The sequence below is a fragment of the Dromiciops gliroides genome, chromosome 3 (genome assembly GCF_019393635.1).
Source record: "Dromiciops gliroides isolate mDroGli1 chromosome 3, mDroGli1.pri, whole genome shotgun sequence".
Taxonomy (NCBI): Eukaryota; Metazoa; Chordata; class Mammalia; order Microbiotheria; family Microbiotheriidae; genus Dromiciops; species Dromiciops gliroides.
Window position 1 is genome coordinate 160,586,330 of NC_057863.1, and position 17,898 is coordinate 160,604,227.

At 34.1% G+C, this 17,898-nt stretch overlaps 1 protein-coding gene across 1 annotated transcript in view; it reads right to left on the reverse strand.

Annotated features, from left to right (window-relative positions):
* NALCN (sodium leak channel, non-selective) overlaps positions 1-17,898 on the reverse strand; it is a 582,828-nt gene that overhangs the window by 195,941 nt on the left and 368,989 nt on the right. The window contains 1 exon segment of the mRNA XM_043993194.1: positions 3,104-3,241. Within this exon segment, the coding sequence (XP_043849129.1) occupies positions 3,104-3,241 (138 nt within the window).

Consider the following 17,898-nt stretch of genomic DNA (forward strand, 5'->3'; position numbering starts at 1 on the left):
AGTAATAAGTCTTAATAATAATTATGTCTCGTAATAGGTCATAAGTATAATTCTTTGATACAACATATAAAGTAGTGATTTGTCCAATGAAAATGAAAGGAGGAGGGACTTTTGATTAACAGAATTGATTCATGAACTCTTAGAGCTAAAGAGACATCCAAGAATGTCTATCCAGGTGGTCTGTGGGGAGATATTGGGGGTTAGGTACAATAAAATCACATCTTTATTGTAATATAAGTGGTTGCTTCTGTAATGCTATGTATTTTATTTTAGCCATTTAAAAAACAGTATTTTGGGGGCAGCTAGGTGCTAGAGCACCGGCCTGGATTCAGGAGTATCTGAGTTCAATCCGGCCTCAGACATTTGACACTTACTAGCTGTGTGACCTGAGCAAGTCACTTAACCCCCCATTGCCCCACCAAAAAAACAAAAAACAAAAAAACCCAAAAACAGTATTTTAAAAAAGTGTTCATAGTCTTAGGGATGAATGAAAACCCTGAGATACAGAGTTTCTGGGCAATTAATAATCAATTTATTAATTAGATTAGTTGGCCATCAATAAATTGATGGTCAGTCAGTGCCTTCTCTCGGTTACTAAGACAAGACCATGGAGAGGCTGAAAACCTTAAATACTTTTTGAAATGACAATTCAAATTGACACACAAAAAAATTGAATCGAAAATTGAAATCAATTCTGATTGGTGTACATTTAATAAGGAATTGAGCTAGACGTCTTCTCAGCTCCTTCTGCTGAGAATGTGGTTTAATCAAGAGACTCAGCTGCTTACAGAAATCTGGACAGGGCAATCGATCTCCATCCAGACCACTTTGGTTGGTTATCTCCTTCATGAGCTACATTACACTAAACTGTATGGAGAGGTACAAGGAAAGGGGCTCTTTTCCCCTGGGATAAGAACCTCACCAATATAAAGGAGAAAAGCCTGGATCCCAAATTAATAATTAGTTATTAACATAATAGTAAAATAATATAACCATATAATAAATAACATGATAGTAGAATAAATTCTCACAATAGATTGTCAAAGATGTCCATGACAAAATGGTTTATCTAAGCCTCAATATATCTTCTCTTGCAACTACCCCTAGTTCTGTTCCTTAATAATTTTTACCTAAAATGAAGGAAAGATTTGAGAGATTTTAGGACCAAAGAGAATTCAGCTGTCCAGCCAAGGGGAAGATTGGTAGGTGGGAAGGTAACAAATTTATGGGCATCTATTTGATTCTGAGAGAAATTTGTATATGGTTCAGGTTCTTTTAAATGTGTGTATATGTATATTATATCTATGTTTGATATATGTATAGAATTTAATTATATATCACAAATAAAAAATAAATTAGGGTTAGGCAACTAGGGGACATGGTAGATGAATGTTGGACCTTATTTTATAGTTAGAAAAAAGTAATAAAGGAAACAATCTTGGTTTCAGGAAAACCTGGGTTTGAGTAAAATAAAATACTGTAAGTAGCAAGAATGAAAGTTCATTTCAAATGTTAGAAGTCTCCCCAAATTGGGGTTACAATGCAATTTAAGCATAAAGTAAGTGATAAATGGAATGAATGCTATTCAAGGGTTTGGTCCATCACTTAGCTTCAGTTCTACAGGTAGAAATTCATATACCAATAACACATTAGATCGTGAGATTTATTTCAAGTCATATATCCATGCTGGTAAATATTTTACAACCAGTTTTGTGTGGGTGGGTGGAGTACCTGACACACATTTAAATTTAATTTGCATAATTGACATTTTCTCCATCACTTTCTTATGTCTAGACAATCAACAATACAATAAATTAAGCCCTTGTTTGTAATGTTTGCTGCTTTCCAGGTGTAAATGCCCACATGAAATTACCTCTCTCTCTCTCTAGTATGAGCTGACCCTAGTAAGCCACTGCAGCCACTAGTCATAGCATAGACTTGCCAAAGTTATCATGGGAAGGAAAGCCAAGGTTTTAAAATAGGATTTCTTTACTTCTTTTTACTTCACTATTTGCAATGTTGCCTCACACTCTGCAATGCTCCCTATACATCCCTCCATCACTGTATCTCAGATTAAAAATTCCAGAGTTCTACACACAACTCCTATCCAATTGACATTTTCTAATATGATCAGTGAGTTGGGTAGAGACCTTCATCATGATAACTTTGCCTATAGTAATTACTGCAAGAATTATTATCCCCATTTTATAGATGGGGAAACTGAGGCTAAACACTTTGTTCTGGATATACAAATGATAATGTCAAAGACAGAATTCAAATCCAGATTGCTTTTCATTTCAAACCATCACCTCCCATGTTTTTGGGAACAGGTCAAGGCTAGAATTTGTATTTTCTCATCCTCTAGGGATGGGGAAAAGAATAATACTAGGTCAATTACAAGTTAGTGGTGTTTTGGGGCTGCTTCTTGAAGATGTGGAGGTCCCATTCCTGTAGATAGGCTATTCCTGTTTCATAGGGCCATGAGAGATATTCTTCAGTGTATCCTAGTAAATAGTTCCTAACTTTATTTTCCCCTACCATGGAAATGCACAGGAGAGAGATTTTTGTTTTTCTGACAGGATTGAATATCTCATGGATTTTATTATTTCATTTTGTTAAGTTTTTCCATGATCTAAAACCATGCACTTTTCTCCCATGTGATTCTTTCAGGAGAACACAGCATGAAAACATTGTGCTGATTTCTAATTAACAAACAGCACCCTGAGGTCTTAGGCTTCTGTCTCTGGTTTAATTACAGCTGTGAAGAGAATATAATGAAACCAAGGAGAGTGTCTCTACATGATAAACAACAAAGCTTGGTTCCGTTGTTAGATAATCTGAACTGTGAATGCTCACAATGGTTAAAAGTACCAGATGAGCAGAGGGATTTGCTTCTTACTGCAAGGAGTCATACCTGACAGAGGTTAACCACTTCCTTTAGAAACTTGAAAGCTAGTTCATAACATGTGGGAGATCAAAGAATTAGTCCTCTGGCTCTCATAAAGAATTTTACAATAGATTAAACAAGATGTTTATTATAAAACCCAACCTAAAATGAAAAACAATGGTGATTAAAAATTTTAATGTGCCATGCCCAACTCACCAGAGTAGCAAACAGGTGATACAGAATGAAGTAGATGGCAACCACTGGTGCCCACATGTGGCCTACAGCATTAAGAGTCTGGTCCATGACATCGACCCATCCTTCCTGAGTAAGAATCTGGAACATTGACATAAATGCCTAAAAGAGAAAAAAAATGCCAAATATTAAGACACAAGCTTTAAATCTGAATTTGGTGCTGCAACTGGCCTAGACATGCCCAATAGGTAGTGAGTTTAAGAAGAGTCAGGATATGGGAGACTATCACCTAGGACTGTTCACTGTTAAGAAGCTTCAAGGAACAAATTTGTAAGAATCATGAGTAAGAAACTAAACAAGTGATACTTAAAGGTGAGAATTAGAAATTCATTCATAGAGTCATCCAACAAATATTTATTCAGATTTGAGACATTGCAAGGAGGGTCATAAACAAAAATGTGATGTGGTCCCTGCCCCTTGGAGCTTAGAGTCTAGTTGGGCTGATAAGCAATGAATACAAGTAATTATAAAATAATACAGAAGTTAAAAAAATAATTTTATTGATATATTTTGTTTAATGTCCCCTATATTTCCCAAAATATTCTTCCCCTTCCTTATAATGCCTTATAATGAAGAAAAAAAGAAGAAAAAATACAGCTTAGCAAAACTAATCAATATATTAAAAGCCTGATACTATATGCAGTAAGAATCAAGGTATAATTTGAAAGTACAAGGAACCTAAACCATAGACACATTCTATCAATTGCTCGATCAGTGCCAAGTACAATTTTTCCCCCTTGCCCCCAGCCTTTCTTTTCTTGTGAAGTGACTATAAGGGTTTCAAAACTAGATCACTGCCCCATGAAGATAAGCAGAAAACCAGTATATCTCAATCATGCTTATTTGACACAGGATAGAGGGACTTGGTTTTATGCTAATAAATGTATGAATGAGCATTTATTAAGTATGTACTATATGTCAAACATTGTTCTAGGCAGTGCGAATGAAATGCGATGAATGGAAATAGTCCTCTCACACAAGGAATTATGGCTGACTTAAATTCTCACTCACCATTGTTGCCTAAATGGATGTTTTCCAAAGGAGGTATCTCTGGGAATCTGCACATGAAGGTCCAAAAGGCACCCTTGATTTGTCCAAGGATCCACCCTCAAATAAATATACTCACTCAGAAACATTGATTTACGTACCCTTAGTTTCCATAAATCTGCCTTAATTAATAACACCATACTTCAAAGTATTTGTTTCAAAGCAAACACAAACTTTCCAACTAGTACATAAACTGTGCTGCATCACAAATACCTTGAAACAAGCATGTAACCTTGTTCATTTTATAGCCCAGGGGAAAAAGAGAATGATTTTTGAGAACTAAAAGTGGTGTAAATTTTTTCCCCACTGATGCATACATGTGTTCCCTTTTTAGTGACTATGAAACAAAGAACTATTTTAGTTCAAAGAAAGGTGAGATTTTTTTGGTGAGGAAGAAGGAGAGAAGGCCTTATGGAACAGGTGGTATTTGATCTGAGTTTGACAAATTAGTAGAAATTGGGCAGATGATGTTATGAGAAAGGGAATTCTTTGTAGAGGAAAAGATGTGAACAAAGGTATGGTGGTGAGAAGCCATGCTTTGGGAACAGCAAGTCATCTTTTTTGGCTGGAGTTTGAGACTAGTAGAAAATAAGTCTAGAGAGGTAGGTTGAGGACTTACCTAGAGGTATGCTTGTAAATTTTTAAAAACTAGCTCTCTAAAAACAATATATATATAATTCACTTTAACAGTTGAATCTGTATTATTAATATTTTATCATGATCTCTTAAGTATAGCAAAATCAAACAATACCATAAATGAAGCACTGATTTCTAGCTGACTGTTCAAGGTGTAAATGCTCACACTGCAAAGTTAACAGGCAGCTAAGAGCCGCTAAGAGCTGACTCCAGGATGGAGACCTTTTGTTGCGACGGGAATTTGGAGGACCTCAAATGCAAACAGGGAGGTAATAAGTAGCCTACAAGCACTTGTCAAGCACTTGCTATGTTCAAGAAGAACACAGTGCTAAGCACTGGGAATACAAGGAGAAGCAGAAAGATAGTACCTGCTCTCAAAGAAGGTTGTATATTCTATTTTAAAAATTATTTCTGTTTACTTTGTTAAAATATTCTAATTGCTGGAGGCTGGGTGGAGAGTACTTCCAAAGTGAAAAGGAAGCCTCAGAATAGGGTGATCTTCCAGGGTAAAGAGGCATGACAGAGAAAGTCTGGTGGAGATAAGTCCGCACTGTAATCTGGAGATGGATGGATGATGAAGGTAACCTGATCAGAACTGTGGTCTTAAAGTAGTGTTCCAGCTTCTTGTAGGAAAATAATGTTTAAACGTACAAAAAATTGGAAGTTGGTCTGTCTTAGCCCTTATTTTCTTCAGATCAAGCCTACCCATTAAAATTCTAGTAGATTATCATGTTTCTGTCTCTAAATTGCAACGTGTTATTTACAGCATACTAGAGTTGCATGTCTAAACGCTAATATGACAACACTAATAAACCATGATTTTGCTTTATAGTACCCATCTGCCAAATATTCTCAGACATCATATTAAACACGTGGCTTTTAAAATATTAGAAAATTATTAAATGATATTGCCATGCAAACATTTTAATAACAAACACATTTTGTGCTTTAAAAGTGGCCTAAATCCAGGCCCTGGTGAGGCTTAAAACATAAGAATTTTCAAAACAGTCAGCCAAGCTGTTAAGGTTCATTCTTATTATAACAAATGAAAATAGAAATGTCGATAAAAGGTAACCCTCAAAGGACAAAAGGACAGCAGCATCACAATCTGAAGAGTTAGAAGGCAATCTAAAGGGATCATTTTTTGAACCACTTATTTTTACAGATAAAGAAAACTAAGGCACCAAAAGTCAAATTGACTTGCCCAAGGATTCACAACCATCAATTGGCAGTCTGCATTTTAAATCTAGGTCTTCAGATATTAGTCATGTCTCTCTACACAATTTAAATGGATAAACATTTATTAAGCATGTGCAATGTGTCACACAATACATTAGGTAGTGACACTACAAAGACAATGACTGAGAACATGGTCCTTGCCCTCAAACAGTTAATATCTTACTAGAGAAGAGGGATAGGTATGCAGATAATTAAATACAAAGTATACCAAAGTAAAGTTGTGGCTGTATACTATAAAGAATAAGAAACTTGGAGCACTGGGAATAATAAGAAGAAGGTACTAACAATTGGACAGTCAGGAAAAGCAGTGTGTAACCAAGAAAAGTTAATGTGCTATTCATCTACTCTAACAGAGGCAGAACTTTTAGGAATAAGAAGGTGATAATAGTACTTTTGTATTATGCCCAATTATACATGTCTGGAGCATTATGCTTAAGAATGGCAGAGTTTGAGGTCAATGATAAGTTGTGTTTGAAGGAATCTAAGTATCCTTATAAGTGGAGGTGAAGAAGAAGAGTCTTCATGCATGGGAGCTACATGGTGTATAGATATGGAAGCAGGAGACACAATGTTGTGGATGGGCAACAATTAAGTTGGGGAGCAATTAGTCTCTCAAAACTACAGAGATGTTTGTTGACAAAAATTGACAATGATAAGATTGAGAAAGAGAAACAGATGGATTTTCTTGCCTTAAAAATGGCTTATACTACATATTTTCAGATAAAAACAGAATGAATGCATAGAGTTGTTGAGAATCACTAAAAAAATAAGAAGAGTAATGATTGGGTGTAAAGACCTGAAGAACAGATATATATGGAGCAGGAGCAGTTTGTCAGAAAGGCAAGCTAAATAAGAAAGATAGGTATAACAGGTTGGAAATGGGAAATGGGAAGAATATGTTTGCCAGAGAAGGTAAGTTGGTAAAATGGATAGGAAGTTGGGGCTAGAAGACAAGAAGGATAGCTTGTGTGCTGCAAAGTTGTCTTTGAAATAAGGGCTGCCAAGTTACCAATGAGGCAATAAATGACTAAAGTTCTTAACAATGTACCTAGGGAAGAGGTATAAAAGGTAAATAATGGATTTTAAAGGTCTTAACAAGGTGCCTATAGTGAAGGCATAATCATCTATGAGTTAAAAAATAAGAGGTAAAAAAAATGTCAATCACTATTGAGAGCAACTTTGCAATAACTTGCAACAAAAATGTGACCATTATACATTGCCTTAGTGCAATTTAAGCTTGGGGGTGGGGGAAAGTAATAAGCATTTATTAAGTGCTTACTATGTGCCAGGCACTGTGCTTTACAAGTATCACTTCATTTAATCTTCACAAAGTAAGACTTTTGGGAAAGGCTATATTTTATATATGTCATATATATATAAAAAATTCTATGATGGATTATTCAAGAGATGGTTAGTAAACATCTAGAAGAGGAAACAACAATTACAATGGGACAGTGTGCCTTTACTAAGAAAAGGTCATAGTGATTTAGAACATTTTTTCATGTGATTGTTGATGGTTTTGATTTCTTCTGAAAACTGCCTGTTCATATTCTTTGGCCATTTATCAATTAGGGAAGGGATCTTATTTTTATAGATTTGGCTTGGTTAAATATATATATATTTATGAAATGAGTCCTATATCTAGAAACTTGCTGTCAAATTTGTTATCAATTTCCTGTTTTTCTTTTAATTTTGGCTGCATTAGATTTTTTTTGTGTGGGAAGTTTATTTTTTAATTCCACATAATTAAAATTATCTAATTCACTTCCTATATCCATCCCCCCCCCAATAAACTCTTTCCTTATCCATCTGACAGGTACTTTTTTCATGCTTCCCTAATTTACTTATGCTATCATGCTTTAAATTAAATCATTTATCTATTTTGGTCTTATCACGGTATACAACATGAAATGTTTGTCTATGCCTGGTTTCTGCCAAACTGCTTTTCTGTTTTCCTAGCAATTCTTGTTCGAATGGTAAATCCATATCTCAAAAGCTTAGATCTTTGGGTTTATTAAGCACTAGATTACTATGGTCATTTACTACTGTGTTTGGTGTACCTAATCTATTCTACTGATTTACTGCTTTATTCCTTAGCCAGTGCCAGATTGTTTTAATCATTACTGCTTTGTAATACAATGTGAAATCTGGCACTGCTAGGCTGCCCTCCATATTGTATATATATTTTTTATTGATATACTTCACCTTTTTTTTTTCCTTCGAGGATGATTTTTTAAAAATATTTTTTCTAGCCCCATAAAATAATTTGGTTTGATTGGTATGGTACTGAATAAGTAAATTAACTTGGTTAGAGTTGTCGTTTTTATTATATTAACTTGGTCTACTGATGAGCAATTAATATTTCTCCAATTGTTTCAACATGCCTCTGTGTAAAAAGTGTTTTGTTATTGTGTTTATATAGTTCCTGAGTTTATCTTGGCAGAATCCCAAGTATTTTATGTTGTCTGTAGTTATTTTAAATAGATTTTCTCTTTCTATCTCTGCAGTTTTACTTGTTGGCAATATGGAGAAAAGCTGATGACTTATGTGGGTTTATATTATATCCTACAAATTTGCTAAAGTTATTGCTTCAAGTAGTTTTTTAGTTGACTCACTAGGGTTCTCTAAATATAGCATCATATTATCTTACAGTTTTGTTTTCTCATTGCTGATTTTTATTCCTTCAATTTATGTTTGTGCCTTATTGCTATAGCTAGCATTTCTAGCACGATATTGAATACTATTGATGCTGGAGGATATCTTTGCTTCACTGAGTTAATCTCCATTAAAAACAATAATTGTTCTTGGTTTTAGAGAAATACTATTTATCATTTGAAGAAAGGCTCCATTGATTTCTGTTTTCTATTGTTTTTAAGAGAAATGGGGTTTGCATTTCGTCAAAAGATTTTTCTGCATTTATTGATATTATGATGCAATTTTTGTTGTTTTTGGTTTTGGTCAGTTATGTTGATGTTTCTCTAATATTGAACAGTCTTGTATTCCTGGTAAAAATCTCACCTAGCCATAGTGAGTGATCTTTGTTATATATTGCTGTAATCTTTTGCTAATATTTTATTTAAAAATTTTATATCAATATTTCATTAAGGAAATTGATCTATAGTTTATCTCTTTTTTCTCTCCTTGGTTTAGGTATTAGCACCATATTTGCATTGTAAAAGGAATTTGGTAGGACTCCTTCTTTGCCCATTTTTCTAAATAGTTTGCATTATATTGTAATTAAATGTTATTTAAATCTTTGTTAAAATTCATTTGTGAATCCATCTGGCCCTGGGGATTTTTCCTTAGGAAGCTCATTTACAGCCCATTCAATTATTTTTCTAAGATAGTGTTATTTAAGTATTCTATTTCTACTTTTGTTAATTTTGGCAATTTATATTTCCTTAATTATTCATACATTTCATTTAGATTGTCAGTTTTACTGGCATATAATTGGGCAAAATAGCTCTTATTAATTGCTTTAATTTCATTTTTACTAGTGGAACAATCACCCTTTTCTTTTTGATAACAGTTATTGGATTCATCTTTCTTTTTTCAAATCAAATTAACCAATGGTTTATCTATTTCATTTTTTCCATAAAACCAGCTCTTTAGTAGGTCAATTTTTTCTTTCAATTTTATTAATTTCTTCTTTGATTTTTTCAGGATTTCCATTTTTCTATTTCATTAGGAATTTTAAATTTGTTCTTTTTCTGTTTTTTTTAAGTGTATGCCCAAATCATTGATATATTTTTTTGTCTCTTTTACTGCTATATGCACTTAGAGATTTTAAATTTTCCTCTAAATACTGTCTTGACCACATCCCACAAATTTTGGTATGTTGTTTCATTGTTGCCATTTTCTTTAATGAAATTATTGTTTCTATGATTTGTTCTTTGATCCACTCATTCTTCAGCATCAGATGATTTAATTTTCAATTAAATTTTAATATATGCTTCCAAAGCCTTTTTATTGAATACAATTTTTATTGCATTGTGGTCAGAAAAGTATGCATTTATTATTCTTGCTTTTCTGCATTTGCTTGTAAGGTTTTAATGTTTTATTACAGGGTCAATTTTTGTGAAGTTACCATGTGAAGCTAAGAAAAATGGATATCCCTTTCTATTCTTATTGTGTTTCTACAGAGTTTGATCCTAACGTTTCTAAGATTCTGTACATTTCCTTATCTTCTGTCTTATTTATTTTATCTAACATCTGAGAGAGGAAAGTTGAGGTCCTCTACTAGTATAGTTTTACTATTTACTCAAGTAATTGATCTAACTTTTCTTTTGAGAATTTAAATGCGATGCCATTTTGTGCATATCTATATATCTATATACATACATGTATATATACATATATATATATGTATACATACATATACATTTAGTATTGCCTATTACTTCATTGTCTATTGTTCCTTTTGGTAAGACATAGTTTCTCTGCTTTTTCCTTTTAATTATATCTTTTTTGATTTTTCTGAGATCATGATTGCCTACCTCTGCCTTTTTTTTACTTCAGCTGAAGCATAATAGATTCTGTTCTAGCCCCTCATTTTAATCTGTGCGTGCTGTCTCTCTGTTTCAAGTGTGTTTCTTCTAAACAACATACTGTGGAATTCTAGTTTCTGAAGCATTCTGCTATCCATTTCCATTTTATGGATGAGTTCATTCCATTCACATTCAGAGTTATGATTACTAAATGTGCATTTCCTTCCACCCTATTTTCCTTTGTTTGTCCTCTCTATCTCTCCTTTTCTAAAATCGTTTTGTTATGACCATTGTTTTCTTTGATCTGCCTTCCCTTTTAAAAATCTCCTTTTTTCTTTTCCCTTTTTCCTCCTATTTCCTGTTGGACAAGATAGATTTCTATGATGGATTATATTTTTATTTAAGGTAGGTGTGTGTGTGTGTGTATAAACATATACATACACATATTTACCCCCCCACACACTCTGAACCAATTAGATGTAAGTGAGGTTCAAGCATGCTTCTCCCATTCTTCTATACACTGTAAAAGCTCTTCCTTTCATGTCTCTTTTATGTGAAATAATTTTACCCATTCTTCTTATCCCATTCTCCCTCCTCTCAAGGCATCCTTCTTTCTCACATATCCATTTTTTTTTACATTATCCCAACATAATCAATTCACTTCCATGTCCTCTGTCTATGTAGAGTCCTTCTAGCAGCCCTAATGGTGATAACATTCTTAGAAGTTACATGTATCGTCATCAAAATATAGAAAAGTAAACAATATAACGTTATTGAATTTCTTATGACTTTTCTTTAATGTTTACCTTTTTATGTTTCCCTTGAGTCTTGTATTGAAAAGTCAAAATTTTATTCAGCTCTGGCCTTTTTATTTTTTTAATAAGGAATTCTAGAAAATTATCTATCTTATTAAATATCTGTTTTTCTTTTTGAAGGATTATATCTATGTCTTGCTGAATAGGTTATTCTATTTTTTTTTTTGTGGGGCAATGAGGGTTAAGTGATTTGCCCAGGGTCACACAACAAGTAAGTGTCAAGTGTCTGAGGCTGGATTTGAACTCAGGTCCTCCTGAATCCAGGGCTGGTGCTTTATCCACTGCACCACGTAGCTGCCCCCGAATAGGTTATTTTTGGTTGGAAGTACAGCTCTTTTGCTTTCTGTAGTATCGTATTCCATGCCTTCCGGTACATTAAAATGCTGGTGCTTTATCCACTGCACCACCTAGCTGTCCCAAAATATTTTGTTCTTTTTGTGTTTTTTGTTGTTGTTGTTCTGCAATTCTTCAAGCAGAGGCTCTATGGCCAGCTACTGGACTTGGTTTAGTTAGAATTCCTTTATGGTATGGTAGGACTATATAGTTACTAAGTTTTTGTTCCAAACCTCCAATTTGTAGTTCTACAGCTAAAAAGAGAAAATGAAAGAAAAAAAGAAAATCTACCCTAAATAACAGTATGGTCATATGCCAAGAAGACTTAGATCCTATATAGCACTACTCCTACTTTTTCATTATATAGCTGCTAGGCACAGTGGCTAAAACATGAGCTTGGAGTCAGGAAGACTTCAGTTTGAATCTGGCCTCTGACACTTAATAGCTGTGTGACCCCTGTGCAAGTCACTTAACCTCTGCCTCAGTTTCCTCAATAGTAAAAGTGGTAATAATAGTATTGAACTCCTAGGGGTGTTGAGAGAATCAAAGATGATAATATTGGTATACCACTTAACAAAGTATTTGCCACATAGTAGGCGCTTAATACTTGTTTCCTTCTTTGTTCTCCTTCCCTATCCTCCTTCTTTCTTGCCTCCATTATTACTCCCTTCCTTCTTTTCTTGCTTCTTCTAGATGAGAAGTCTAGTTCCCAGAGAAGTTAATGAGTTGCTAGGGGGTCACACAAACCAATCAGTGTGAAAATCCAAACTCAAACCAATAATTTCTAACTCTGTCTCCTGTAATATTATGTAGAGTATGAAGGAGAATCTAAGCTTAAAAAAGAGATACTTATCAAACAATTTTTTCTTCCATCTCATTTCAAGTTAGCGTTTTTATTAAAGTTGTTGTCACAGAGTACAAGTTCCAAGGCAGTTTTTATTTTAAAATATATTATGGCATTTTCGTTAACAAAGCTATAACTAATGTGAGAATACCCACTGACTAAACAATTCAATAATATAAGGTGAGAAAGTCAATAATAGAAGCTAGTCAAAAAAAGAAACTCAATTGACATGTTTTTTTTTTTTTTTTGGTTTGTTTCTCAAGAAATGGAACAAAAGCTGATGATTAAGACTGGAGTAATTTATTCTGGGATTTGTGATGTCAGATACTGGAGTGTTACACCTCAGCTGACTTTGGCACCAAAGGCCACGATTTCTGTGCTCATATTGTGGTGCCTTTCATGAAAGCAGAAGTTATTATGCATTCAGGGAATGCTTAGGAACAGGAAGCTCAGAGCAAAACAACCTGTTGTTGAGAGATAAGCAATGTGGGCAAGAACACAAGGGTTATTCTTCATTGTTTTCAGAGTTTCAGTAGGATTCATGAGACAATTTGCATAACTCAGCTATCTGAAATTCACATTATGAAAAGATCTAAAATATATTCCAGATTAAAGTTATTACTATGGGGATGCCTGTGTTTTGTTGATAGTTACTGTTGGTAATGGAAAAGGTTGTGAATAGGTAATTTTAGATGCAATACCACTCACGTAATTGGTGACCTTAGACAAGATATCTCCTGTTAAGTAGCATATAAACTATGACATGAATAAATGGACTAGATTATATTTAACATTCTATCTAGCACTAAATTCTATGATTTTCCCTAGATAAAGTAATTATAATGGTGCTATTCAATAATTCTCTTTTTAAAAATGGATAAACAATACACCATTATGTTATATTCCTAACACTAATATTTAAATCATATTTTCTCATGTTCTGAAATACCAATGACTTGGTGATAACTAGCATTTATATAGTACTTTAACATTTATAAAGCATTTTAAGTAAATTATTTTATTTGAGCCCCACAATTACCGTAACATGTAGGTTCCAGAGGTATTATTATAGATTAGGAAAATGGGGCTCAAGGAGAGGTTAAGTGACTGGTCCATGATGAGAAAAGTACCAGAGTTGAGGTCTGAACACTGGGCTTCCTCACCCCATCTCCAATACCCTACTCACTGCTTCACTTTCACTGAATTACAGGATTCACAGGGTTCCTAATTTAATTAAAATGACCCTTGAAAATATGTTTAGTTCCAAACCACATTTCTACAGCAATCCCATTGGTAATAGTGGCTGCAAAATATGAAACTAAAGGTTGCTACCTGACTCAAAGAATTTTTGGCAGCAAAATTCTAAAGTCATGGAAAGTAGAGGTTTTGCTAATGAAAGTAAACTTTAATTTAAAATAATGTAGCACTCATTTTTCTGAGCAGGAAATCATGTGTTTTCTTCTTTGGAAAGTGCAGAATTAAGATTTTACCCATGCATAATATGTATCCTCCTAGATTTGAAACACTTAAGAAAAATAAATCATGGCAGCATTTACCCAGTTTTGTAAACTAAGGAGATAGATTTCATTAAAACAAAAGTGAGGGGCAGCTAGGTGGCGCAGTGGATAGAGCATTGGCCCTGGAGTCAGGAGTACCTGAGTTCAAATCTGGCCTCAGACACTTAACACTTACTAGCTTGTGACCCTGGGCAAGTCAGTTAACCCCAATTGCCTCACTAAAAAAAAAAAAAAAAAAAAAAGTAAAGTGGGCAAGCTAGTGGAAAAGCATAGTGGAAAAAGCACTGGCCTTGGATTAAGGAGGACTTGAGCTCAAATTTGACCTCAGACACTTGACGCTAGCTGTGTGACCCTGGGCAAGTCACTTAACCCTCACTGTCTCACAAAAAAGTGAAAAAAAATAGTTACTTATTAAGAGTTTGCTTGGTCTTTTACATTTTAGCAAAAATGCCAATCAAGTTTTAAGATGTATGTATGGTGAGGAATCATGTTTCACCTCAAGTAATCTTTTTCATATAAGTAATATTTTCATAGTTCTATGTTTTGCCTGGGTTTCTTGACACAAGAGGTACAGGACCAAGCATAACTTGACTTAACTTGGTTGGAGAGATCCGTATTCTCAAATGGCTGCTTGATAAACCTGGATATAGAATTGGACAGATGGGAATTCTAAGATAACAGGTGAGTGAACATCATCAACTTTTTTCCAAGGATACTTTTAGAACTAATACCTTTCTTTATCCTTAGACTTTCTATGCTTTAAAGACGCAAGTTTTTTTGATGACCTAAAGGTAATGTTCTCCTAGGCATGCCCCAAAGTGACCATGTACACACAGAGACACACACCTTTGTAAAGTGCCTAGCACATATGTATGTTTGTATATTTTGTCTTTGCTATAATTCTCTATTACAAACGATAAATGTTATAGTATTTTATAGGGGAGGAGATTGGTCAGTGAGACCTTGAATAGTAATTTAAACCTTTAAAAAGCAGGTGATAATTGTAATGGTATTTGAACAATGCTTAGGGTTTGAATGAAAAGAGCTGAATAAACATTTATATAATTATTACTATGTGCAAGGCACTGGAGATATAGAAATAAAATAATCTCTCCATTCAAAGAACTTACACTGAATTCTCTATTCCATTACTGCTGTTTTTGATATCTTCTAATTAACCTTCCTCTGATACTGCAAAGACAACACAAAGAAAGGACAGGTCCTTTGCAATTATATAATGCCAGTTACTGATACACATGTAGTGACTTATATGCATTAGATGTTTCAATCTTCGCAAAAGGGCAAGGGCTAATATTATTATCATCCTCATTTTACAGATGAAGAAATTGAGGCTGAGAGAGGTTAACTGATTAGCTCAGTATCAAACAACTAATCAGTGAAGTGGGATTTGAAGGTAGCTCTTCCTGACTCCAGGTTTAGCACTGTATGAACTAAACCATTTTGCAGCTTCTTGATTTAAAAAATCAATCAATCAACCAAGGTACAGGACCAAATTCCTGTCGGCGTTGTAAGTGCTCGAAAAAACATGATAAACATTATAGCAGCTGACAGATATTCATTTTATCCTTGGCAGGGTTGAAGACCTCTTTGTCTACAATGGTCTTTCCTTACAAGAAAGAAAGGGAGAAAGAGAAAGAAAAGAGAAAGAAAAAAAAGAAAAAAAAAGAAAAAAAAGAAAGAAAAGAATCTACTTGACAACTCACAGAATTGCTCACCTTTAATTCAGTGTGTGCCTGCTGTGTCTTACAACTAGGCATTCCAAAAATAGAAAGAAGGCTTAGCTTGATGGTATTCACTGAAGTGCAAAAGTGACACCTCCTTCTGTGTCAATTATCATAATTATGCACCAGCTCTATGACTCTCTCTCTTCCTTTCTCCCTTTTCCTCTCTCCCCCTTTCTTAAATACATGCAACTGAAATATATATATATATATATATATATATATAAATCACACTGACCTTGTGACATCTGTAGTGTTTTGCAGGATAATTCTTTCTCTAAATTGCATTTAACTACTCATATTCTAGCTATTTTTTAAAAAGGGTCAACAAAGGAAAACAGTTTCTGAGGAATGTAAGATTTCTGACTTGTATGGGAAGCTCTAGCTAGGTTCCCTTGATGCCTTTTTAAGAAAACCTGGGTGACAAAGTACTTAGTGCATTGGTAATTATTCACCCTTTCCTGAATGTGGGTTAGTAACAAAGCACCTGCAACACTATCCCTTTATGTTATCTAAGAGACACAAAACATCTCCTCTCCTTCTCTATCACAATGAATATCAGTACACAGCACTAATATTAATAATTAGACTACTATATGGGAAAAATGGAAATGCAACTATTTAGTTGATCCATCCACAAGTCTGTATTAAACACCAACTATGTGTTAGGCACTGTGCCAAGTGCTGGGATACAAATTCAAACATGATGGAGCCCTTGCCCTCAAGGAACTTGCCATTTTTTAAAACATGATTTACTGAACATCTGTTTTTAAGTAGTAAAAGGCAGAAACATTAGACAGATGATACATTTTACTTTGATGTTTAGAAGGGTCTGAGATTCCATTGACACAGCCTTCTGAGCTCATATTAGTCTGACCTGTCACAGATACACTATATCTTGACTCCAACATAGTAATATCATTTTGTTCCCCTTTGAGAACAAAGGACAATAACCAACCAACATTTATATATGTGTGTATGCACACACATATATGTAACTAGAAAGGAGATAGGAGAAAAAAGGAGGGAGGGAAGGGAAAGAGAGGGGGGAGGGAGAGGGGGAGGGGGAGGGAACAAAGCAAACAAAATGCGACTAATTATTTTGGAAGTTGCCAAAACATTAAAAATTCACAGACCCAAGGTTAAGGATTTCTGCAATAGAAAAACTGTCCTAGTGACCAATATTCTGGTGATGAAGTTTCTCTATCCTTTTTGCATGACCACCAATCAAGGTACAGGATCAAAATTGATCATCAGGCACACACACACCCATTAAAAGAAAAAAAAAAGCCCTAGCTTGGTAATACCCATCTAAGCCTGTGTTACAGTGATATAGACTACAAAGACCTAGGGTTAATTCCATAACACAATGAGGCATTATAAACTTTAGTGGTGGGAATAGCATGTACAATACCAGAAGGAATAAGGGAGAGACGATTTGAGTTGATAGGTAATGATAATGATGGCACAATATTATTAAAATATAGAATTCCTTACTTAAAAGACATTTTGTATTGTGAAATGATCTTTATGAAAATAATAAATAATAGTAGCAATCTTATGAAAAGTTAACAGACCTGGAACAAGGCCTCCTATGTATTGGATAGCTCTGGGGAGAATTTGTATGATGATAAGACAAAAAGAAGAGAGGCTTAGAAGGTATGGGTGGGTTGCAATCTTCATTTCATGAAGGTGTAGCAACACTAATGAGATCACAGTTCCATCAAGTTATGGAGCAAGAAAATCCCTTTCATAATATATAATTCTTAAGTTTGTACAAGCTCTCAAATGAAGGCAATATAAATGGAGTACTAAAGAAAGTATAATGAAGGCTGCCTAATAAACACATAATTAAGATCTATTAACAAAATAATTCCCTTTAGAAGGAATGGCTAAAATATTGAGATTTTAAAAACCAATTTATACTTCTGGGTAGAGCTAAAATAAAACATGAACTTAAAAGTTAAGACAACAAAACATTGCTCTTTCCTATAGCCTTGAGGGAACACAATTTCTCATGTAATAATTTCAGGTTCTACAGTCTTCATAAATTTATTATTTGAATATTATCAATACATCTTGTTATAAAATCCGTTTAT